Here is a 25,015-nt window from a genome sequence, read left to right as displayed (position 1 = left end):
ACACACCCTGTCGCTTTCCTTGCCACTCATTTTATGGCTCTTGTTCTTCTTTAACTTAATCAAATAGTTCAGTTTAGTTGTTTTTTATTAAACACTTGTGGCAAGGCTTTTAGCTTAAAAAGGAATGAGGCTTAAGAAAGAAAGTGAACAAACAGTTCCAAGTTTGAAGTTTTTTAACTCAGCAATCGTCCACCCCACCCTGCTCCGACCCCACCCCACAGACCGGTTTAGTTAGTATGTGAAAATTGAATTAGAGTGCTACTTAGTAGGCATGTTTTCGTTGCACAAGTAATAGTAGTATGTGTCTTTGAGGCGTTATCCAATAGCTGCTGTGCTGATGTAAGTGTGTAAATTATAAAAGCTCCTCCCAATAATTCCAACATGAAACACACCTCTATTGCTTCTTTTGCTCTCACTCGCGGTACCATCATGTCTCTATTCTATCTTGTTCTTGCTCTTGCTCTTGGTCTTGTTCAGCTCCTCAGCCCTCCTAGCCTTAATTAACTCTCCTCCTCACTTTCGCAGTTCTCTCTCTCTCTCTCTCGCGTACAAAAAACACCACAACGAGCGGAGGGACACACGGCTTATGACTGTCTTTTGCTAGTTGCCACTTTACTGATCTAGACTGTTATAATGGTCTCATTGTCAGAGAATGAATGGCTGAGAAGACCAAGTCAGACTTCTTCTCTTGCACTTGTCTGTAAGTCTCCCAAGTTCTTGCTCCTCCTACTTCTTCTTAGATACTTTTATTACTCTATTATTACTGCTATTATGCTGTGATCTTTTCAAGTAGTAATTCTTTGGATGTGCTACTAGTACCATATAGAAAGGGCATCGTGTACTATCTTGCTTGATCTTTTCTTGCTCAGAGGCCCAAAGTTTTAATCTTTATGCTTTCTTTGATGATGAATCTCCAAAATATCTAACTGCTTCTGCTCAACAGGCCAAAGCCAACTTCCCTGTTGATTTTAAGGTATTATAGTAGTTCTGTACTCACCACTTTCTCTACCTGCCTTTCTGGCTGTTTCTGCTGTTTCTTTTAATTGAGATGGAACTGGGAATCCGCGGGGGCTGTTCAGTGTGTCTGTCTATCTATCCACCCATCTTCGAGGGCTCTGTTCCTTTTTCACACCCTTTTCTTTTCTTTCTTTTCTTTTCTTTTCTTGCCTTCGCTAGTAGTTATGGTATATTAAGTGGTTTTGGTGATGAAACCTTTTCTAGCATGTTATTTTTTCTAGCATGTTATTAGAATGAAATTTTTTTGTGTAATGGGTAGTGATTGGATTTTTACTATTGTTGCAATAATATTATAAAAGACAAAGGACAGCTGTGATATTTCCTTTTTTCCTCTTTTTACTGCTACTACTATTACGTACATCTTTTCCTCCCTATTTTCTTTAGAGGGCCTCTCTCTCTCTCTCTCTGGGCCTGGAACTGTGACTAGTAAGATTCATAGCTGTGGTTCCTCCCTTCATAATTGGACGAAGTGGGGTTGCATTATTTACAACTTGCACATGGTTTTTGAGATTTTTCCACTTTTTGGCAGAGAACTTGACATGAATTGGGAGACATTTCTTTCTGAACAACCATCTGTAACCCTCTTCTCTCAATCCGTGGAAGTCATCTTGAATGACCATGGTCCTACAATTCTGTCCTTTTTACATGACCATAACCTTACTTTTTGCATTTTAGAATCTCCCCCTGCACCATGACTAGTGTAGATATATGTTTTAAGCAGTACTAATATCTTTTTCCTTCCCCCCCCCCTCCCTCCTCCTCCTCCTCCTCCTCCTCCTCCTGCCTAATTTGTTTTTGGTGGTTGAGGAGTTGTTGAGGGTTTGGGATGCTGAGGCATGTCCAATTTCTTCTTTAGGCCCCAGCCTTTTGGTGGCTGTCGGACATGTAAATTTTGAAAAGGTTAGTTATGCTAAATACATCTCGAATATTCCAACTGCTGCTCATACCATTTCCTAACATTTCCAGCAAGAAAACCAATGACCTGAGCTGTATAGTCTGCACAAAACGCAAGAACTTGAAGCAGTTATACTTTAATGTTCCTGAGTTTTATTTATCTTAGAAGGATGGTTTTGGTTTCAAGGAACTAGCTCCGCAGTTTCCTTTGTTGAAGATGTTCCCCTAGAGTCTATCGAAGACCTTGACTTACACGAGGGAATTATTTGGGTTCATTTTTTAGGACTTTTAGGACCAAAACTATACTAGCCTGTTCATTGTTACACTAATTCTGAACTTTCCCCTTTTATTTTGATTATTTACACGAATATGAACCCAAAAAGAGTCTATCTTTAAGGAGTTAATGATTTTGTCTTTTTGTTTTTCTCTCCCCTCTTATCTCAACGGTTATGGAATGTTGTACCAGGTGGATAAGTTTGTCAAGAACTTGATTGTGAGGCTAATGGAGGATCCATATGAAAAGAACTTGACTGAGAGGGAAAGTTAGTCTGGGATCTCTCTTTGCGGACAATTTCTTGGAAGTTAGCTGGATTGGAGGGAGACGCTTCTTATTCTGCCTTTTTTGTAACGTGTAAATCTTGTTGTTGACTGGAGTCAAGTAGCTTACAAGTGAAGAGAGACTCAAGGGAGCTAATCTTTCTAGTTAAAGAAGCTGTCGATATTTCGAATTTGGGGGGGTTGGAAAGTCATTGAGCACCACAAATCTTGTTGATGGAATCATCGTCATTGACGGGATCATCGAAGAGGGCCAAAGCACCTGGGAATGTGACCCAAATGGCTCATTGCTTGGTTGATGGATGTAATGCTGACCTTAGCCAATGTCGAGATTATCATCGCCGCCATAAAGTCTGTGAGCACCACTCTAAGGCCTCAAAAGTCACAATTGGGGGTCGTGAGCTACGGTTTTGTCAACAATGCAGCAGGTAAACCACTTTATATCAAGAATGGTCTGCAGTTTTGCTATTGATAAATTTTAAGGAGGATTGTGATCAATTAGATCTCATTGCCTTCTTATGCTTCTTCTTTGTCTCTCTCACTTCATTTTCCCCAGTTTTTGGTAGCCGTTCCTTCACACTCTTGTGCTTTTTGTTGCCTTCAGACTCCTAACTCTTTATCTTATGGATTCCAGCATGAAGAAGGCCGATCTCTTGTTGATTGAAGCTGTGTCTAGCAATTTTAGTTATAGCAGGATGTTTGTTGGGTAGAATATCTGTAAGCTGGTATTGCTAGTTCATGGTTTACTATCGTAGACCACTTTAGTGGGTTTTGCGCCATTCAAGTTCGGTGATTCTAGTTTCATGCTATAGTATTTCTTGTTCTGGAGTTGTCTTTACTTTTTATATTTATTGTTTTTTAAAGTTGTTAGGTACAGGTCAATAACCTTTCCAATAGGCCCAAAAGAAGAAAAGAATAAAAAGTGTGGCATAAAAGTGTCAATTATTGAACCTCCTTTAATCAAAGTATCATGTATTTTCTAGGTGCCATGTGAAACTCATCAACTCCCTCCCTAATCTCTTAGTCATGAAAATGCTGATCCGCCGTTACTACAAGGTTTTACATAATTTTATAAGTATGCATTCAGAAATGTTTTTTGTAGTGGTTTGATGCTCAATGTTGATTGATGCCTTTCACATGATGAGGTATCCCTAATTGAAACCATGTGATTTTCATGATAGTTTAGCTGAGTCTGACCACAAAATGTAAATATTCCAATGAACATTTGGCAAATCATTGACTCGAGACATAGAACAGTTTCTAACTAAATTCAACTGAAAGTCATCCTATCATGAATTCAGTGTATATTTGGAGCATGTTGTGGAGCTAACGTCTCTTCTTCTAATGAATTTTTTACCTGAAAGTATTTTTCAAGTGAAAAGATATAGATGCCAGAACAATAAATCACGTATGCAACGTGTTATGACTCTTAAAGCTTGTGAGCAATGAGTGCAATGGTAGTTAGTTCCATGTTGTTATGATGCAATCTAGGTTGAGCTGCTCCCAGTAGGTGACTTACTTTCATGACTTGGCTGTGCATGGTATCCTCCATCCGTGCATGCTTTACGTGAAATTCTTTGAATTTGACACATTAAGGGGAAAGAAAGCTGTATTCACGTTGGATTGCACATGTTCTGATATTTATTCATTGCAGAATTTCAATTGTTATTGAAGATTTTCTCTCTTGTAGATTCCAGTCTGCTCGTTTCTTACTCATTGTATGCATGTGCAGGTTTCATTCTTTAGGGGAGTTTGATGAAGGAAAAAGGAGCTGCAGAAAACGTCTTGATGGCCATAATAGGAGGCGAAGGAAGCCTCAGGCAGAACTTTCCAGAAACTCTGGAATGCTTTTTCCAAGTCAACAAGGTCTGGATGAGTAAAGATCGAGCATTCTTGTTTGTTGACTCTGTTAATGCACTAGCATATTATGTGAATCGCATATTAGATACTTCATCATGATTCATTCAAGTGAACATTGAAATTTAAATGGCTACCTTTGCAGGTAGTAGTAGGCTTCTGTCATTTGGTACACCTCAAATATTTCCAAGTGCTGTGGTGAGTTCCAGCTGGAGTGGTGTTGTCAAACCTGAGAATGATGTGGTGCTGTACTGCCAATCAAACACAAATTACATAGACAGGCAAAACGCGTTCCCAGAGTCGGTTCATGACTACAAAGGAGTGAACCAGTTTCAATTCATTCAAAGCACCCCCCGCACTCTTCCTGAAACTTCCATCTGCCAACCGCTTCTTGATCCTGATTCTGCATCAGGACATAATAATAGCAGCCAAAAGATCTTTTCCGATGGTTTGAATCAAGTTATCAATTCTGATCGTGCTCTCTCTCTTCTGTCATCTGCACCCGCCGTAACTAGGGAGATTGGTTTTAGCCACATGGTGCAGCCTGACTCCATTTCCCAGGCACAGTCCTTAGTACACAATTTGCAGTACGGCAGTCCAGGCCAGTTTCCATATGCTCAGGAAATAGAAAACAAGCCAGTAATTTCTGAATCAGATTCCCGAGTGAGCAACAATGCCACCCTTCATTTCCAGGAAATGTTTCAGAATGGACCTGAAGAGTCATCTACAAGTGGTGGATCTCAGCAGACTCTAACATTCCTGTGGGAGTAGCTCTCGTTAATTGCCGTTGCTTGCACTGTGCTGACTGCGTCAATAAACTGTTGCTGTACTAGACACTAATTCTTTTTCACCTCCCTCTTAAGAATGTTTGCTGTTGCTAGATTTATCTGTGTGACCTATTCTTGATACCTGTTGAGGAAATGAAAATTTCACCATTCACCTACTTTCTTATTTCTCCACTTCCAGGTAATTCAGCCCCTCTGCAACGAGAAAAACTTCAATGCAGTTGTTCCCATCTTAAGTAGTATAATTATCTAATGGTCGTTGGAGAAAATGGAATTGCGTATCCCAGGATCCTGTGCTGAAGATTTACAATCTCCAAAAGTGGAACTCCAAATTATAATCCTAGTCTGTTGTGATGCATAAGCTGATGTGATATGCAGCCGTTGAACTGAAAATTCTCTCCTCAGCCTCACAGAGTTTGAGAACAAAGTCATACAACAGTAATTCTGCCACTTCTGCTAGTGGATCATTGTAATGAAATAATGACATAGGTTAATTAAAATCAACTGTGAAAGGAGGTCAGGCTGAGAATTTCATCTGCAAATGCGGTCTGTTTCATACGCAATCATCTGGAGGGACTTTCTTCATTCTCTGATATATGGGCTAATTCTATGTTGAGTTTCTTGATTAGTTTTATCTTTGATGAACATTTATTCACAGCAACAAGCTTCTTATGCAGGCCATTTACACGGCAGGTCTTGGAGTGGCAACTCGCTTGATCCCCACTCTTAGTGCATGAATTATCAACTCCAGTACGTTATCACAATATTGGGTTGTTTGCATGAGATAAACATCATCATCATCGAGCAGCGCTGATTGGTGATTGCTGTGTTCCAGGACCACAGGAAATCAGGGATGTATATCTTAGTTAAAGGCGCTGAACTAGTAGTTGTACTTTCTAACTATAGTTCGTCAAAGGCAGCTCCAACCGAGCCTGGCCTATAGCACCATACAAATAAGAATAAGTAAACAAACGCAAGATCTTGTACCAAATCACGGGATAGACACAGAGAATAAAAAGCGAAGCAGGAAGCCATGCATAAAGAAAGTCCACAGTCGGCTCAATCTTTCCTTGGATATGTTTTAATCCACCAACGCAATTCTGCATTAAGCATATCTCGGAAAATGGGTCCGAATCTGGAATTAAATATAAAGAGGAATATATCCAACTACAACTAATTGAGTATTATATGACTGCAAAGCAGTAATTAGCTAGGGGACCACTGATCGATCATCAAGAAGATTCATTTTTATCTTAACAACCTCAGTCCAATAAATAGTGGAGCTGCCCCCAGTAAATTGTATATAAGTTTCTAATTTTGTGCTGTAACTCAAAATGGAGATCGCCAACCGGATGCAAGGTGGAGGAGGAGGCAGCCTTCTGAAGAGCAAGCTGGTTATGTCTTTCTACAGAGCTGCTAAACCTGCACCATCTATGATGCAATATGCTACAAAGGTTGAGCCAGAGCCGCGCGCATCTTCGGCCGCGGTGCAAACAGAGTCTTTCTCACAGCCAGGCGGAGGCTTTCCTAGTTCGGATGGCTACGTTCACGGCCCTACAGGCATTGGTGGAGATGAACAAGTTGACACAAAGGCCACAAGCTACATTAATCACGTAAAGGAGCGTCGCAGACTCGAAGAATTGAGCATCCTGAACGAAGGCCTTTATAACTGATTGGTGAACTGATCAGGAAAATACATGTAGCCTTGCTGAATTTTTTATGGTGCAGTATGGTGTGTCGCGTGAAACTCAGTCACGCGAGTGACTAGTCGACTAGGAAGCAGCAGTCCAATTTTGTTATGTTACAAGAACCTTTGAAATGGAAGTCGTTTCACTTTCTGATGTGTTGTGATGTAGTTTGGATGTTTCTACTGTTGTTCGAGCTTCAAGAATAAGCGTGCAGAAGACATCATCACTCATTATATATATATATATTCCTTTGTTATGGAAGATTGTACATAGCCCCCCCCCCCGGGGGCGGGGTATACAGTTTTCTTGTTCTGAAGCCGTGCTAATATTCCACAAAGCGATTATCTAAATTCAGTCTTGTTTTAGCATTTCTCCCCGCATAGCAAAAAAGCCTCTGCATTTGCATGCACCAGGCATACTTATTATATTACTGCTACCAAAGCTTATATATATATTGCTGATGGTTCTTAGAATAAGGAATATTTAGTCCGCACATTTCCGGAGGAGGAGGATAAAATAAAAAAGTGTTTCCTTTGAAAATGACACACTTTCGAGGCTTGTGGCGGACGAGGAATCGAATCCATGGGCTTCCAGAAGCAACTTTTTTGTTTCACTGGCTATCTTTCAATCTACGTAGCTGGACATTGTATATGGGCTTTTACTGCATAATCAGATGGTCGGACAAATGATTCAAAGCCCATTATCTATGTTAAGTACAAATCATATGCATGTATAAAGCCCAGGGCCAGCAATGACTTGTAGGCCTGGTATTTGATGCTCATGACCCATACCATTTTGCGTACACCGTACATTTACCAACACCTTAGCCCAAAAAGGAAGAAAAAGAAAGATTCTCTCTCTCTCGCTCTCTCTCTTAAAAATTTTCTAATTGATAAACAAAAAGATCCCACATCGGGGTTGTTAGGGGGATTAGGGTAGTATATTAGTTCCCTGTGAGACCTCAAGAGATACCGGCTTTTGGGGTTCTCACGGGATTCGGGTTAGTTTATTACCACAAAAGTCTTAACTTGCTTGGTAAAAAAAAAAAAATGAACAAAAAGATAACAACCCTTTATTGAGAATCTCTTCTTTTTTCTTTTGAACCGTTCAAGGGAGGTTTTAAATGTTAGGAAGGGAAGACTCTGAGAGAGTCTCGAATTAGACACTTCACGGTTAACTAAGTCGTTAATGATAATTACAGTTGTGTTAGATCTCAAGAATTTTTGGGGAAATTAATAGCGGAATTTCTTGCAGCCATAAAATATTAATTTGACAAAATTACCCTTATAGATCATTCGTAGGACATTTTAGCCTTTCACGCAATATATTCCAACGCTTACCCCTGAGAAATGAATTCTTATTCTGCTAATAATAAAGTATGATGGTTTGGTTCCAAAAAAAAAAAAAAAGGCTGTTAGCAGCTGTAACATGTCACTTGGCTCTGAGGTTGCTTTCCAAAACATGAGCAAATTTAATGACACCACATGGCTGATGCAGACATGCCAATAACATTCCTCATCCTCATGGTTGAGATTATCATTTCTCGGTTTTCTTTCAAGGATCAATAGCGGTTTTAACCTTAAACAGCTCCTAATTTGAGAACCCACCACAAGTACTCTATTTTTTTTTGTATTGTTTTGTTGTTTTTTGTGGTTTTTTTTGGGGGGTACTGCCCCTTCATCTTGAGAATCATCAGTTACAGTACAGTGGTCGTTTAGGCAGTACTAATTTTCTAATTTGGATCTCTGAACTGTCAATCAAATGTACAAACAGATCAAGCTCAACAAAGCTTTTCCTATTGTCTTCTCTATTTTGTGCAGTTTTCAGCCAGTTTTGGCCAAATTAATAACGCCCTACAAAGTGCTTCCCCCGCATTTGCAATTTTTTGTGTGATCAACAAGCAAGAATTTCTTTCCTTTTTTTTTTTTTTTTTGGTTTGATTTTTGGGTTTGGTTTTAACTTTTAAGAGAGAGAGAGAGAGAGATTTTCAGGAGAGAGACAAACTTCAAAAGAAATTGCACTTCACATGGTTCACTCAATTGCAATACTTTCCATATATGAGTGGTCAGCAGAAAAAAGTTTTCCAGGAAACACTCACAAACACCATTTATGCAAACGCTTTGCCACCAATGGCAGTCAAAAATTGTGTGAAGTGGGCATTTCTGGCCAAAAAGATAACAAAAAAAAGTTACTTTTCTTCCTTTTACTTTTAGTCCCTTCCCCTGCTGCGGTGATGGTGCATGGTGGTGTTGTGCAATTAGTACCACGAGAGAGGGCCCACTTCACACGGATGCCGGAAATTAGCGGTATTATCTAAAATACACAACAAACTGGGGGGGTTCTCAAGAAAATGCAAAACAACGCTGTGGTTATATTATAATAGTACGTGTCAAAATAAATGAATTTTGAGCAAAAGAATTTATGCTTGGCCAAGATTCAATCAATTGGGGAGGTGAAGCTGAGATGATGGTGCAGCTGAGTGGGGGACCAATGAATTGGAGTGAAGAGAGACGAAGCTTTTTTGCAAATTGATGAACGGTACTGTGGACCCCTCACCCCCCGGGCCCCGGCGGAGAGGAGAGTACAAATCGGGTCAGATTTACAACCTTAAAAGGGCGGGCAGCATCAACATCAGATACCGGGACACGCGGATGGCCTTTCTATTTTGGGAAATTCCACTTTAAAAGCAGTAATGTAGTAATTCACATCTAATTTAATGGGGACTCGGGGCAGGGACGGTTGCAGGTGCAACCGTCCCTGCCAATTTTAGCTCATTTCAACTGCGCGTAACATTGGTTCAACTGCGCGTAACTTTTTTTTCACAGGATGTATTTTCACAACAGATAGTGATGGGCGCCACACTTGGCGCGAATTTCGAGTTACATAGTGTTATTTCAGCCGCACAAAATTTTGAGGGCCAATTTTCAGCCGCACAAATTTTTAACCGTGCAGGGACGGTCATACTGATGACCGTCCCTGCCCCAAATCCAATTTAATGGGGTTCTTTCTCCCATCCTCCCCTACCCTACCCTACCCTACCCTACTGCTCTGGCCCTATTGGCTACAAGGCCACAGCGGCTTGCTTGATAGATCAAGATCATCCAACCTAAACAACCCCATCATCTTGGGTGGGTGCGCGTGTCTCGTCCATCCGATCTATGAGCCGGAACGTCGTATTTATTGAGCGCACAGTTGTCTTCGCAAAACGTCGCAATCTCTTCTGTCCGAGTCATTGGTTGATTGGAGGGGGTTGGAACAAGGATGACCATTGGCCAAGGGCTCTAACTTTCTGCTTTTTCCTTGCAATGTGCATCTGATTGGATTTATGAGTGTGAAGTTGCTCATGAGGCATGATGATGATGATGATCCAAACCATTTCCACCACATTATACTCAATCATATGCCTAGACGTTAATACGCTTTCTCACGACGATTTAGTGAAAGATAATCTTATACTGACTCTTAGGAATAAATTATATAAGTTATTACAACACTCATCTTTTTTAGTCTTGCTTGCCATGTAATGTTCTTCCTTGTTTTTCCTTTTGGGCGGTGGGTACTACTTTAGTTGCACAGGTTAGTGGCCAAAAGAAGTCGTACCCATCTTGACGTCCGCGAAGTTCCGTACACGGCCCCTCCGCCCTCACTCTGCTTGTTCCGCTTTTCCGTCGTATTATAGGCTAGCAGAAAACAAAATTCCCGATTCATCATAAAGAAAAAGGTTACTGCAGGCTCTCGATTTTAACTTGTAAAACAAAAAGAAATGCATTATCGAGTCATCATTTCGAGCTTCTTTAGCTGGCCCTCCGATTAATTATGGAATTGAAGTTCCGGATTTAAGATTGAGACTCCACCAACGAACGTTCTTGAGGTCAGCAAGCTATAGCAGAAACAATGGACCACGAAACAGCTCTGAATCTTATATGTGTATGTGCATTGCTGCTCTATGCTCCCTCTTTATCTTCTGAGGGTAGGCTGCCTCCGTATTTGATATTTCGACGTGGGCTCCATCTCTGTCCCCACACATATACTCGATGCAGTGTATTTGGTGTCCCCACCGCCGTAAGAGGTTGAACGTCACATGTCATTTTTGGAGCTAGATGTATTGACTACAGCTACGAAGAAGCGCAAAGTGCAATAGAATGGGCATGGGGCTATATATTATTATATAATATATAATATATGGGGTGATTAAATGTCACGTGGTAGTATTCGTGTATTTAGAGTCATTCTAGGAAAAAAAAAAAAAGAAGAAGAAACATGGGAGTGTTTCGATAGCAGATTTCTCCAAATAATATTTCGCTTGTATCATAAACACATTTTTCAACCCACCTTTTTATATTTCCAATCATCTTTTTATCTCACATTCATCGCATCACAAAAAGTGTTACAGTAATTATTCCAAATAATATTTCGAATAATACTCTATCCAAACAAACCCAGTTTATCCCTGGTACTTAGACTGGGAGGCTGGACATGCCATTAATATAATGTGCTCTTGCGGCACAATCCCTCCAGCATCCAATTAAATTGACTGATTTGACTCCGTATTGCCATGTAACCAAGTTCAAAAATCAGAACCTTTAATCTCAATGAAACAACCAACTCGCCTTAGATGAGCTAATCGTGTATAAGGTACAGATTCAAAAGGATGCAGGTGTGTAATAGTACATTCTTTTGATTTAGAGGTTCTCTAACCTCTTTTAATCCGGTTGAATTTTCCTCTAAATAGATTAGAATAGAGGTGCGGTAGGTGTTCACAATTGGCAAAAAAAAAAAAATCAATGGGACAAATACTACACTAAGTAAATGATAGCTAAGATTTGAGAAGGGAAAAAGAGAGGTGCAGAGTTTAAGACTGGACGGACGAGGAATTAGAAGCTTATAGCAAAGCAATGAAGAAGAAATGATGTGCAGAATACAAGTACGCATTACTTTTCTAGGAAAAGTTTATCTCTGTTAATTCTAATTCCCATCCCTTTTTCACACAAGGACTTGTTCGAATTCAGGTTTCGGCAAGGATTTGATTCCAACTTCCCAATGCGGATTCGATTCAAATATTACGAGCAAATGCGAGCACAGGTGTGAAAGCTCGTGTTTGCAGTTCCACGTGTGATCGTTATGGCAATTCATACATTAAGAAGCTGTTGGTTCAAATTTCGGAATCTGGATCCAAATTGGAATGAGAATTATAAATTCCAGTATGAGTGTGAGTTCGGTAATTCTCTCTTCCTTGTTTGGTTTTGAAAGTTAAATGAGTTTTCGTTATATCAAAGACCTAAATAATTTGAAGCTCAAGTAGGGAATCATAGGGAGAAAGATCTAACACTTTGATTCCCATTGAATAATTGACATAGTAGTCTACCAAACAATAAATAAGGGTATCATTAGTTTTGATACCCATTCCTACCCTTTAGACCCATTTGCCAAGCAGCCCCTAAGAGTCATGGTCTCATATATAGTCACAGATACACCTTGTTTTGGATTAGTTAATTATTCAACTTAATCTTAAATATATTGACACTGCATACACTATCATTATTGAACATATGACAACGTACATGTAAAATTTAAACTTCAAATTCAGATTTAGATTAATTGTCACCTAATAATGATAGTGTATATACTGTCACTGTATAAAAAAAAAATTTTTGATCATAATTATTTAGTGAGAATGTTTTTGTCTTGGCTACGTAATTCTTTTAAAACAAAAGTCATTTGACTGAAAAGGAAATAAAAGCAAATATGTTGAGTTTATTTGAAAATTTAGAAAACATATCACCATATTTACCTTGAGAGCCTAAGGTTGGTGGTGCACAATTGAAGCGGGGGAATAAGTTTGTAGAAAACATAGAATGAAGCATAAAGAGTTCTGCATGCGTTTCGCTTTTTGCTTAAAGAAAAAAGATGTTGGACCGCTCTACACAAAAATCCACCTTTCCTTTTTGCTTCATTTGGGAAAATAACAGATAGCTGGAGCATGACTTGGACCATTGTCTGGTGACATTCATCGTCTTCTTTAAGTCAGTGCCTTGTTTTCTTTTTTATTTTATAGCTACAGTAGCCACAACGCGGCTATTTCTCAATAGAAATCCTTCATTATCAAGAAGAGAAAAGGTATATATATCCCCTTTTCCTAAGTTTTTTTTTTTTTTTTTTGGTGCTAGTGTGTTTGTCTAGCATTCTTATATTAATGTTTCGCTGGGATGTATTTGCACGTTCTTTTCCAGACACTTACGGGGGAATTTCTGGGTTGATCTGAATTTTGACAAGCAAAGACGAAAAGAATTTCAATGAAGGTGACACCCCAAACCCCCCCCCCCCCCAAAAAGAAAAAAGAACCACCGGGATTGATCAAAATTGACCCGTAATTTTGAGACGTAGCATGAGCATCTTTGAACACGGGTCAATCTCCATGACATTTATAAAAATAAAAAAAAAAGGTTAAAATCAGCCAAAGAAGGGCTAAGATGATCGAGGTGATCATCATCATGACTCATGAACAGATAGATGGTCGAACACGGGGTCAATTTCCGAACGACCTAAGTAGATGTTTTCCCACAAATCCGTTAGATAAATGTCACAATATTCAAACAGGTAGATTAGAAGAGATTTGAACTGTGGCTGTGATTTGGCCTGAAGCAGGAGAAGACTTGTCCTTTCTCGGTCGTAACCAATTCTGAATTTTTCACCGGCCAAGAAGACATGCTTAGTCCAATGGGGTGGAATTTGGAGGCATTCAAAGTATTTGGTCCTCCTCTAAGTTGTTCTTGCACCCAAAAAAAAAAAAAAAAAAATTTTTCCTTTGTAGTCAGAAGAGGGAGGGGGCTTTGTTTTGTTTTAGTGACAAAATGGTTAACGCGTTAAACATGGCAAGACATTGGATAAAAAACTTATTACCACAATCAATGAGATACCAGTACGTCAACATCTTGGAAGATTATATAATAACGACTTATTAATTCATAATCACAGAATTTTGTTTTTAATCCACAATTGACAACTGCTTAGCTTAGGTCCACTTGAAAAATTTTCTGCTTTCACACGCACATGTATGAGCATGTATATATATATATATATATATATATATATATATCCTCATTTTGGCAATATGGGTGTTTGCAACGTCTTCAAGTCGGAGGCAAAAATGGAATGTTTTGCTTTCAAACCCAAAGAGGAGAAGAATGGTTATCTACGTATTCTAACGATTGAGGATCGTTTAGAAGTACCGGTTACAAAATCTACATCAATTAACAACTCAACTAGTGGTAGATCCAAGTATTAATTACCATTAATCCAAGTATCCATATAAAGCACCATTTTCTCGTTTGCTCTTCCAAACATCCTCTCGTCCTTGCTCTTGTTATGTACCGCTTAATTAATCTTGACATGTTAGCCTAATTAAAGGATGAAAAGAATCCTTTTTTCTCTTTTTTTCTAATTGGTAAGTTCAGTTGGTACAGGAACTATCATTGCAAATATACATATACATATATATATATATATATTTGCTTTCTCTCTTACATATATAAGTGAGCTAGCACTTATTGGATAAGCTGTCCAGGTAGTGGTTTATAAATGGTGAATTCAAGGATAAAACACAAGCACCTGCGTATATATACGGAAAAACTATTAGAGGAAGAGGTCGGAGAAAGTAATCGCATTCTCTGTCAACTCGTTAATTTCCTGACTACCAATAATAAATAATAATAATAATAATTTTTTCCTTTACACTGGCAATTAAAATTGGATCAGACGAACAATTGAACTAATGGGTTGTGGGCAGTTATTTATTATTAATTACCTTTGACTCTTGCCAAGACGTGTAACTGTGTAATAAATGCATGCTTGGGATGGAAGGGCCGATCGAACAAACAACTCCTATGAATTTGTTCTCCACGCAATTACTCAGGCGTCTTAATCAAATACAAATGTTGTGGCGACTTCAATCAATCGAATCTGAAATGCTAAGTTTTGTCGTCTCATTGAAAGCGTCATCTTTTTCATTTTGAAATGTTTCAAAATATTCGTTATTTTACTAAAGTTAAAGTTTTCTTTTTTTCGATGTTATCCTGACTATTATCTATATTTCATACTGTAGACGATAATTAAGCTTTGTTTAAAAACAGTTTAATAAGGAAAATATTTTTATGATCACTTATATAACAAAATGTACTAGTAGTTAATCACTAAACACGCTAATAATAGCTCATAATTAAGAACTTAATTACCGTTAAAGTATAGTGACGTAAAGTCACCATGGCATTATCCCAAATCTTGAGTTAAACTAAGACTCTGCGGTTGAATCTTGCCCATCTATTCGAAAATATGACCAGACAAATCTCAATATATAGGTGAATTTCATAGATCTAGAGAATGATCACATACTTGAAACCGGGTTTGGTGAAACATGGTGGATTATAATCTTTACGTACAAGTAGTAGTGTTAAGAATTCCTTTTTCTTTTACTTTATGTTTCATTATAAAGGCATCAACGAGGCTGTGCTTGTAATACGATATCAAACCTCATTTTGTCTTCTTTTAGGCTTAGGAAGGGCTTGTACGTCATACGTGCTTTTGCACTCCTGTATATTTTGACACAACACCTTTGTCTTTTTTCTTCAATTGCGTGAGACAGAAAGCGGAAATGTTAATGTAATTTAAACCCCAACCCTCCGCGACCCCTCTCCTCTTCTTCAAGGAAAAGAGAAAGAAAAAGGAAAAACCGCCTTCACATTGCCACTTTGTTTATCCAGCTAAACCATACTAAGCAAGTTATCTGAACCTACGTTACTTATGGATGGCTTAAATTAACACGCAATAAATCTCATAGAATCAATTTTGGTTGATTTTATTAATGCCTTGTCATAGACTCTGCAAATGCGTCCAAGTCCAAGATATTTACTGTGTCCTCAGCCGCTGCACTAGAAAATTTTTGATATATTTTGTGTCTATACATGTTTAAGAACTTTTCAATTTTTCCACCCATTGCCTCAATAATTTCGCAATTTCTGGATCAAAGGGTACAACATTGGACAAACACACCTTTGTTGGGTTATACACTTACGCCGATGGTCTCCCGTGGGTTATTTTTATGTCAGGAGTTCGGTATTAGAAATCTCAGTTCATTCTTTTTTGGGTATATTACCTTTTATCTGCCCTGCAGTTTGATATTTTACGACATAACACTCATATGATTTTAAAATTTATATATAACTAGGGCTGTGCATCGAAATCGAAAGCGGTAATTCAGAAGTTTGAAATCGGAAATTTTCGAAATTTTGACTGGAATTTTCCTGACCGAATTCGATTTCGAAATGGCCAATTCCAATTTCGAATTCGATACCGAATTGAATACGGAAATTCGGTGAATTCCTTTTTTTTTCGAATTGGGGAGGGAATTAGAATGAACAAATGAGGAAGGAGGGAACAGATGAGGGCCGACATCGGCGAAAAAGAGCCTAGGGTGGTAGGCGAGGATGAGGCCGAGGAGGGAAGAGAGGGCAGAGACCCGGGCGGAGACACGGTCGCACTCAGCCTGGAGATCGGAGGTCTGGACAGAGGCGAAGGCTGAGGAGATGGAGTAGTGGAGGAAGAAGATGGCAGAGGCGAGGCCGAAAAAGAGATCTGGAGGTAAGGATGGGAGGAGAGGGGTGGACTCAGACAGGAGGAGGGTGAGGGCGAGGAGAAGGATGAAGAAGAGAATGGCTGCGGACTGGAGGGAGGTGAAGCGGTGGACGGGGGTGCAGCCCTTGAGGAGGGGGTCGGAATCGGAGGAAACGAGGGTTGGTGGGTGAAGGCGACGAGGATGCAAAGAATGAGGAGGTAGAGCTGGAGATGGCGGAGGTCTGAGGAGGCGGTGGGCGCCGTTGGGGAGAGGGTGGTAAGGTCTGGCGGTGTAATCTCGGGAAGACTTGAGGTGGTTCTTGGTGGTATAGATGAGATGGTAGAGTCCCAAGGAGAGCAGAGCCGAGGATGAGAACGGGGACTGGAGCCTAGTGAGGTGACGGTGGTGAGGAGGAGACCGCGTTTTTGTATTTTCTATTTTCCTCAATTCGAAATCGGAATCACCGATTTCAAATATTATGTTTTTGAATTCGACCCGATTTCGACCAATTCGAAATCGGAATTACCGAATTCACTTCCGAATTATCGAAATTCTGAATTCAATTTGAAATCGGTTTCGAAATCGAAATTTTTCGACTTTGCACACCCCTATATATAACTCCCTCATGAATTAGATTAAAGCGCCATCATTAGCTTTTCTGTTGAAATTAATAAAAAGTCAAAGTCAAACTAATAAATTGATAAATTTACCTTTTCATTACTTCTTTTCTTTTTTCCCTCTAAACATAAAAATGAAGAAATTGAAATAAAAATAGATAAACAAGAACTAGAAAATACCATTAAAGATTTGGTTTAAAAACTTATAATGATATTTGTAGTAAAAAAAAAGATTTTTTTTTGTATTTTTTGTTTCTTATTTATTTTTTTAATATTTCCCTTCTATCTTTTCTGTTTTCTTATTATTTATTTTTTAAATTTTCTTTCCGTCTCTTTTATATATTTGGAGAAAATTAAGATTTTGTTGGACACGAATGATTTTTATTTCCCTTATCAGCATAATTATCAAGTAAAGCTGTAAAGGTATCGCAGAACAATATATAGTAATTTCCTTATACTCCTCTCTTTTGGAGGTAGAAAATAAAAGGGATGACAAGGAAGAGAATCATGGTGAACCTCTGATCAAGAACTCTTTGTCGATCGGGTGGGAATGATAGGAGGACATTCTTGTGTAAGGAGGAGGGGTGGTAATTTGCAACTTATATTTCTATGTTGAATAAAAGATGTCCCTGGAACCATTTACATTAACTTACTGATCAAGTACCTCACAGATTTTCATATTACGGTGTATTACAAGAATTGCAAGCTCTAACTTTCACATTGCTGCCTTTTAGTTTGTGGCAGTGTCATTGGCCATGAGTTTATGCAATGGCTTGCGCATTGCTGTTTAATTAGTTGTACGCTAGCTAGTAATCTCTGTTAGGTCATATGCAGATAGTTTCTGTGGTCTCGTCAAGCAATTGAGTCTCCCAGCCCCAGAGAAAGAAACTATTCATTACAACCAGCTAGTCACGTACATATCCTTCATCCAAGATACATATATAGTGGCAAAAAAGGTCATCCACGAATATTATGTCTTATACTCTTCAAAAGATTCTTGTAATATTCTTGGCAGCTGCGCATGACCCCTGCGTTTATGTTCATTTTAACTCGGTTATTGGGCAGATAATCGCCTTCTTTTTCATAAATAAATCTCTTTCTCCGCTTTTCTTTTTCTTTTGCTTCAAAAATTTCCTCTTCCCAACCAGATACAACAAAATACTAGTAGTACCAGCTATACGTCACAGTGGAGGGCAAAGTGGTCCGAGCAAACCAGTCTTTCACCGTTAAAAAAAAATAATAATAATAAGGGGTACATTTCAAGGGTATTTCAGTCAGGACACAAAAGATAAAAGCAGCTCCTGTAATTACAAAGGTTTAGGTTCTCAAGGATTTGTCAAGAGATGAATCAACTGAATCCTTTGATCAGCTGTCAATCACTTGACATCTTGACACGTAGCACATCGACATCGAATTACCTCGTAGGTTTTAAGGTTTCCTCCCTCAATAACCCTTCATGCCCACTAGTATTTTTTTCGTCCCACCATCCTCCCCTCTCTGTCGTCCTTCCTCAACCCCATCTCTTCACCGTCCGATCCATCCTTTTAAGCCCGAGATACCAACCATGGTCCACATCCTTACCATGCACGTCAACCACACACAATCCGTCCCTTGAGACGCTCACACAGCCTTATAATCATTGTGGTTAGTGTCTTGAAGAATCCCAGAAGGGTTCTCATTTTGTTTGAGAGTGGGAAATTGTGTATCTGTCTCAGGGCCCGCCCTTAAATAATTTTTCTCATCTAAACTGTGGGGATGTATAAACAGGACCGAATAGTTATCTAGTATATGTGTAGAAGATTACATGTATTGTGGGATGTGCATATAAAAAGAGGGAAACAAAAGGGAAGGAGCAGTTTTGAGGGGGAAACAATACTCTGTTGTTGTGGTTGTAATTTGTGAGTTTCAGTGGTAATAAGAACGGAAAGAGAGGTAGGAGAGAGGATGGGAAGAGGTAGGGTGGAGCTAAAGAGGATAGAGAACAAGATCAATAGGCAAGTAACTTTTGCTAAGCGAAGAAATGGGCTATTGAAGAAAGCTTATGAGCTCTCAGTTCTATGTGATGCTGAGGTTGCTTTGATCATCTTCTCCAATAGAGGAAAGCTCTATGAGTTTTGCAGTAGCTCTAGGTATACACCCTTATTATACATAAAAACAACTCTACTTTATGCACGCCCCATATACCGACTAGTCATGTACTGCTATCGAGTATAACCATTTCTTAGCAAGACTAGTTTATAACTATCTCTCTTTCCTTATCAAGATCTCCTCTTTTTTTTTTGCCCCCGTTTGTTTTTCATTTTTTTCCTCATTTCTTTAGCTAGGTAATCGTGTGCTATTGTTGGTTTTGAGAGATCTGAATAATAATCAATGGCAAGTAGGAGAAGAGGAGAGGAGAACAGTGAAGGTCGTCTTTAATTGAAGGGGGAAGGGGTGATGGTTGTTTTTCTCTTTTTCGGTGCTGAGCAAGTATGCCGTTTTGGTGAATATTTTGGAGCGTATAGGACTTTGTGCTTAAGGATGATGTTAGATCTGCAAGAGGAAACCATGAAAAGAAGATCATTTCCATTTTTATGTTTGAGGTTTTCTTTAACCCTTTTTTCGCTGATCTAGTTTTTGCTCTTCCCAACTCTCTCTTACCTTTATTTTCTGATCTTCCTAGCTAGTTCTTTTATTAACTCCTCAAAGAGGAGGAGTTTGATCGGTTTTTTTTTTAACAATCCAATTGTAGTGGTTTCCGTTCTCTTCTATGTCATCAATATGGTCTGATCTATACATGCTTTCAAAAACATGCCCTTAAGGTTCATGGAGCTAATTGAAAAAATGTTTTCTGCTTATGAATGCATCTTTTACAAGAAGTCCGGGAGTGGATGCTCATGAATCTGTAAGTTTGCAGCTGCTGCTCCTCAAACATGACAATTTAGGGTTTCCTTTGAATGATGCTTGTCCAAAGTTTGTACCTTTTTAGGGTTTCTACGGTCTTTCTTTGCAAATCTGTTTCAAATTTGCCATCTACCCAATTTGGGTACCCTCCAAAATCTTTTTTCTTTTTTTTTAATTAGGATCATTCGTGGTCTATGTTATTGATGCATAATGATTTTTTTTTTTTAATCATTTATTGGGGACCGTTCGGGAAATAGAGCTCCTCCATAAAGCTTGGGGAGGTATGCTTAACAAAGTGTCTGGGAAGTTTTTCTGTGGGGTAGAGAGAGAGAGAGAGAGAGAGAGCTTCCATCAATCATTGAATTAGGTCTAGGGTTCGGTACGACGGATTTAGGGTTTGCTCAGTGTTGTTTTTGATGCAGTTTCGTGTCTGATCATCCAAAATCACAACTTTTTATGGTTCCTGCAAATATCTGGTTTTTTTTTTTTTTTTTGTAATGTAATGATTATTTTAATTGTGCTTGCCATAGACACTTTTTTTTTTTTGAAGTACTCTTGCTAACTTAAAGGGATTTTGAGTTTTTGTGTGTGTGTGTGAGTGTGTACATATATACAGATAGATAACATGTAAAACCGTAGTTTGAATCATATGAAGTACCATGATTAGCTGTAGGTGCATTGGAAGCAACAGAAAAGGGCAGAACAGCAAAAAATTACCTACGGATATACTATATTACATAGGCTCAGTAATTATTTTGTGCTTTGCTATTAATTTGTTTTCTTCTCCTTTTAAATGAGTCTAACAGAGAAAGAAAGCAGTACGGCTGCACTGATTAATGCTTTTGACAAAACTCTGAGCAGTAATGAAGTCTTATTAATTAATGTCATTCAAAAAAAAATGAATGAATAAATAGAAAGGATTGCGTATAAATAAATATACCTAGCTACGTACTGGGGATGTGATACCAAAAAGAAGAAGCTTGGAGGAACTGAAAGTAATTAATGATAATAGTAGTGCTGGCATAAACATTTATTAGTGGAGATCTTAGTTCTGGCATTATTGTGTTTTTGTTGAATGAATGAAATCCCTTTTTCTGCACTCAATTAACAATGTTTAGAGTGACGCTGTACAGCATGGTCAAGACGCTAGAGAGGTATCAGAAATGCAACTATGGAGCACCTGAGCCCAACATATCCACCAGGGAAGCACTGGTGAGCACTTATTATTATATGGTATGTATACATTAGTTAGTTAATTAATTGGTGATCAGAGAAAATGTTGAAAATTAATATTCTAACTAGCTTAATTAGTGTTGAATTTCTTAAAATGTCAACAAAAAGCTTAAACGAGTTTGCTTAGAAGTCCGTTTGTAGAAAAAAAAAAAAAAAAAGTTTGCTTAGAAGTCGCTTAGATACTACTACGTACTAATTAAAATAAAATATTTCCTGAGAATAAAATGTGTATGTGACGTGACTTCCATTATACAGTACTTGTTTGGTTTTTGCTATTTTGAATTTCTTTACATAAAATTTTAACATCAAGATATTTTTTTTTTTCCCTTTTACCCGGCACATGAAGTTATCCGAGTCTCAACCATCTCTACTACTTTATAAAGAAGGCATTCATAGTAAACTTTGCATCTAATCTGTGTTGTATAAATTAACATGTGTTATATTAATAGATCTCTCCTATTGTCTACTCCTGCCCTTCAGATTCTTCCTCTATATTTTCCCTTTAGAGGACAAAATATACTCATATTTGCCCTTTAGATTCTTTTCTATATTTTCTTGGATAGATCCATAGAAATCCCGTTCATTAGATATAATAGATTACAGGGCACTCGTTTTCCTTGCCATTGACTGCAAGTTCTCATTTACTTACTGATTGTGTTCTAGGAGCTGAGTAGTCAGCAGGAGTATTTGAAGCTTAAAGCACGTTACGAAGCTCTACAAAGATCACAAAGGTACCTAGCAATAGATTATGCATGTTAAAAAAAAAAAAAGAAAAGTGGAAGGACAGTAAAATCATTTTCCTTTATGCTGTTGTGATGGTAGGAATCTTTTGGGCGAGGACCTTGGTCCTTTAAACAGCAAGGAACTTGAATCATTGGAAAGGCAGCTTGATATGTCGCTGAAGCAAATCAGATCAACACGGGTAATCCCTCCCATCCTCTTCTTCTCCATGCAAAATTTTCATTAATTAGCACTACTTTCGTCCTATTCGCTCTAATTTTCGCATTGATCAGCCCTTGAAACTGGATTCTTTGATTTGTTTGAAGCCAAGTCTAGCCATTAATGGCCTGTGAAGTCCTACTAGCTAGCATTTCTAGTAGTCTGCCTACTAGTCACCTGACATTCACAGTATCAGTTAAACTTGAGATACTTTGCAATAGATGCTCTAATTAATTTGGATCCAATAGATAGTCCAATATATATGTATATGATGCTTAAGAGAAATATAAAGTAAAAGCGGCTGCAAATTAATGACTGGATGATTTCCAGTTATATTCACCATAAAACATGAGGACAAGAGTACTCTCATTGACCCATGCTTCTTTTCCTGCCGTTTCATACTTTTCTTTGAAATGTCAATGGCATATATAGCTAGGCATCACATGAATTACTGTCAAAATAATCAAGAAGATAATGAGAAGATGAAATCATTGACATTGTAATTTTGGAGCAATAGCTAGCATCGAAAATTTTGCTGTAAACGAAACTGAATAGATCGTATGTATGTGCATTAAACTCTACGCCTTGCATGCATGCAGACTCAAGTAATGCTGGATCAGCTCACTGATCTCCAGAGAAAGGTATTAAAACATTCTGCAAATTTTCAAGCAATCCAGAGTTCAAGTTTCTATCAAATTGTTGAGACCTTTTAATCATATATTTATTTTTGCAGGAACATGCTTTGAACGAGGCAAACAAAACTCTAAAACAAAGGGTAAGTTGTAATTTTCTGATCTTTAAATGTTTTTACAATCTAAATCTTTCCCAATGTCTAGACGTTAGTTGAACTGCATTCACCTGATCAGCAACATGACAGCACGTACAACATTTCTAAATAAATATCTTGCAGCTGATGGAAGGAAACCAAGTAAATCTCCAGTGGAATCCAAATGCACAGGATGTTGGGTACGGCCGACAACCAGCTCATGCTCAGGGTGATGGTTTTTTTCATCCATTGGATTGTGAACCGACATTACAGATTGGGTATGAACTCTATAATTCAGTAACATTTGATAACGCATCAGTTTCCACTTAGCATCCTACAGCAACAGATTTAGTACCTAGATTGTTATCAAATTTCAAGGCAATCATATTTTACTGTACTGTATAGTATACTATCCTTTTTATGTTGCATCATAGAAGAAGTGAGAAGAAACTGATACATACATATACATATATATATGTATATATATTCACTGAAATACAGATACCAGAATGATGCAATAACAGTGGCAGCGGCAGGCCCGAGTGTGAATAACTACATGGCAGGTTGGTTACCATGATCAGAAGAAAAAATGCCTGTCATGCTAATGATTCCTTTCATAAGACTCGATGCAATTGATGTTCTATGTATTTTTATTTTGACTAAAGAACTTGTGTAATAGCGTGAATTTTCATAAGACACTATTATTATAATCTCCTAATGTGGACGAACCTTAAGTCATGTTTGCCTGCTCTAAGACTTGATCTCGTCATATTTTTTTTTCCTTCATCAGATGCAATTTCTTTCATTGATGTTAAAAGAGTATTTTTTTTTTTATATATAAAAAAAAAAAGGCCGTTCATCCCCAAGTTAAATCAGAAACATTATTCTTCGTTGAGGATAACTCTGGATTCTCATTTTCTTTCACGAAACCCCATTAACGTGTTCCGTCCAGAAAAGTAAAATGCACGGCGTAATTTAAATTAAAATATAGATAAGAAGACTCTGTTGCAACTGGGGGATTTGCTCAAGCCTATCCGTTGACATTTTACCCCACTTTGTGTTGCTTGTAAGGGTATTCAATTGATATTTGGGCTTCTGCAACCCGGTCCATCAATCCCATGGAGTTCAGGCCCATATTTCAACTTTGGGAATCTTAATCCATTTCGCCCTTTACAATTTAACAAAACAAAATCATCAATACATTTTTCAATTACCTTTTCATCTTACACAGATTACATCAAAAAAGTACTACCGTATCCTTTTCAAAAAATTGTTTCAAATAATCTATTATCCAAATACACTCAGTCTTAATTCATTACCTAATCCTGGCATTGGTTAATAATAGCTCTACACAAAATTTTCCTTATCATTCTAAGGCCTCGTTTGGAACCTAAATTTTTTGGAAGTTTGTCTAAAATTTTACTGTAGTGTACCGGAGCCGTAAAAGTCCAACCACTAGAGTGTTTGGTATCAGAGCCAGGACATAGAGATATAGACCAAAGCAAAAGTAGATTTACTTTGGCATAAATACTCTGAATTAAAATCAATAGAAAGACAAAAATTAGAAGAACAAGAAAAATATAAAAATAAAAGGAATTTTTGTAATAAAGTTTGTAGAACATCTGATTAACATTTGATTAATCACGTAAGACTTTAATTAGAGCCGTAAAATTTAAGACACGCAAAAGTAGATTTACTTTGGCATAAATACTCTGAATTAAAATCAATAGAAAGACAAAAATTAGAAGAACAAGAAAAATATAAAAATAAAAGGAATTTTTGTAATAAAGTTTGTAGAACATCTGATTAACATTTGATTAATCACGAAAGACTTTAATTAGAGCCGTAAAATTCCAACATAGTCCAACATAGTGTAATCCAACATAGGTCTTTAATTGGAGCCGTAAAAGTCCAACATAGTGTAGTCCAACATAGGTCTTTAATTGGAGCCGTAAAAGTTCAATCACTAGAGTGTTTGGTATCAAAGCTTGCCTTCCCGGTGAGCCTGATTCCTTAAAGTCAAAGATAGATAAAAGATTAGAATACTTAGATCTAGAAATAAAAAATAAATCTAGGAATATAATAACTTTAGATAATCATAAGCATATTTGTTATTTTCAGAACACCTATAAACATACCTTACATAGTAAAGAAGATAAAAATTATAATAGCCT

At 37.9% G+C, this 25,015-nt stretch overlaps 2 protein-coding genes and 1 pseudogene across 14 annotated transcripts; 2 read left to right on the top strand and 1 right to left on the bottom strand.

Annotated features, from left to right (window-relative positions):
• Positions 1-380: 380 nt before the first annotated feature.
• LOC113718998 (teosinte glume architecture 1) lies at positions 381-6,949 on the top strand. 5 transcript variants are annotated; one of them, XR_011825424.1, is made up of 6 exons: positions 381-700; positions 2,378-2,894; positions 4,199-4,332; positions 4,469-5,149; positions 5,290-5,858; positions 5,944-6,949. XR_011825424.1 is itself a non-coding variant. In XM_072072667.1 (5 exons), exons 3-5 carry the CDS (start codon positions 2,683-2,685, stop codon positions 5,092-5,094), a joined length of 972 nt encoding a protein of 323 aa, XP_071928768.1. In that variant the 5' UTR covers positions 382-700; positions 944-973; positions 2,378-2,682; the 3' UTR covers positions 5,095-5,266. The 5 variants fall into 5 exon arrangements, 3 of the variants coding, with proteins under 3 accessions (XP_071928768.1, XP_027099756.1, XP_027099757.1); XR_003454701.2 differs by having other exon boundaries at positions 5,290-6,949; XM_072072667.1 differs by lacking the exons at positions 5,290-5,858; positions 5,944-6,949 and adding an exon at positions 944-973 and having other exon boundaries at positions 382-700; positions 4,469-5,266.
• An 8,338-nt stretch (positions 6,950-15,287) lies between these two features.
• On the bottom strand, positions 15,288-17,699 carry LOC113718656 (uncharacterized; annotated as a pseudogene).
• Positions 17,700-18,486: 787 nt separating this feature from the next.
• LOC113718828 (agamous-like MADS-box protein AGL9 homolog) lies at positions 18,487-23,595 on the top strand. Of its 9 annotated transcripts, none has more exons than XM_027243745.2 (8): positions 18,490-19,149; positions 21,022-21,136; positions 21,800-21,867; positions 21,959-22,058; positions 22,675-22,716; positions 22,809-22,850; positions 22,986-23,119; positions 23,343-23,595. In XM_027243745.2, the coding sequence occupies exons 1-8, from the start codon at positions 18,965-18,967 to the stop codon at positions 23,416-23,418; spliced, it is 762 nt and encodes a 253-aa protein (XP_027099546.1). In that variant the 5' UTR covers positions 18,490-18,964; the 3' UTR covers positions 23,419-23,595. The 9 variants fall into 9 exon arrangements, with proteins under 9 accessions (XP_071928720.1, XP_027099546.1, XP_027099547.1 ...); XM_027243746.2 differs by having other exon boundaries at positions 18,493-19,149; positions 21,037-21,136; XM_027243747.2 differs by having other exon boundaries at positions 18,494-19,149; positions 21,022-21,115.
• The last annotated feature ends 1,420 nt before the right edge of the window (positions 23,596-25,015 follow it).

Source organism: Coffea arabica, chromosome 11e (genome assembly GCF_036785885.1).
Source record: "Coffea arabica cultivar ET-39 chromosome 11e, Coffea Arabica ET-39 HiFi, whole genome shotgun sequence".
In the NCBI taxonomy this organism is placed as follows: Eukaryota; Viridiplantae; Streptophyta; class Magnoliopsida; order Gentianales; family Rubiaceae; genus Coffea; species Coffea arabica.
The sequence above is the reverse complement of the archived record's forward strand: the minus strand, read 5'-3'. Positions and strand labels throughout refer to the sequence as shown.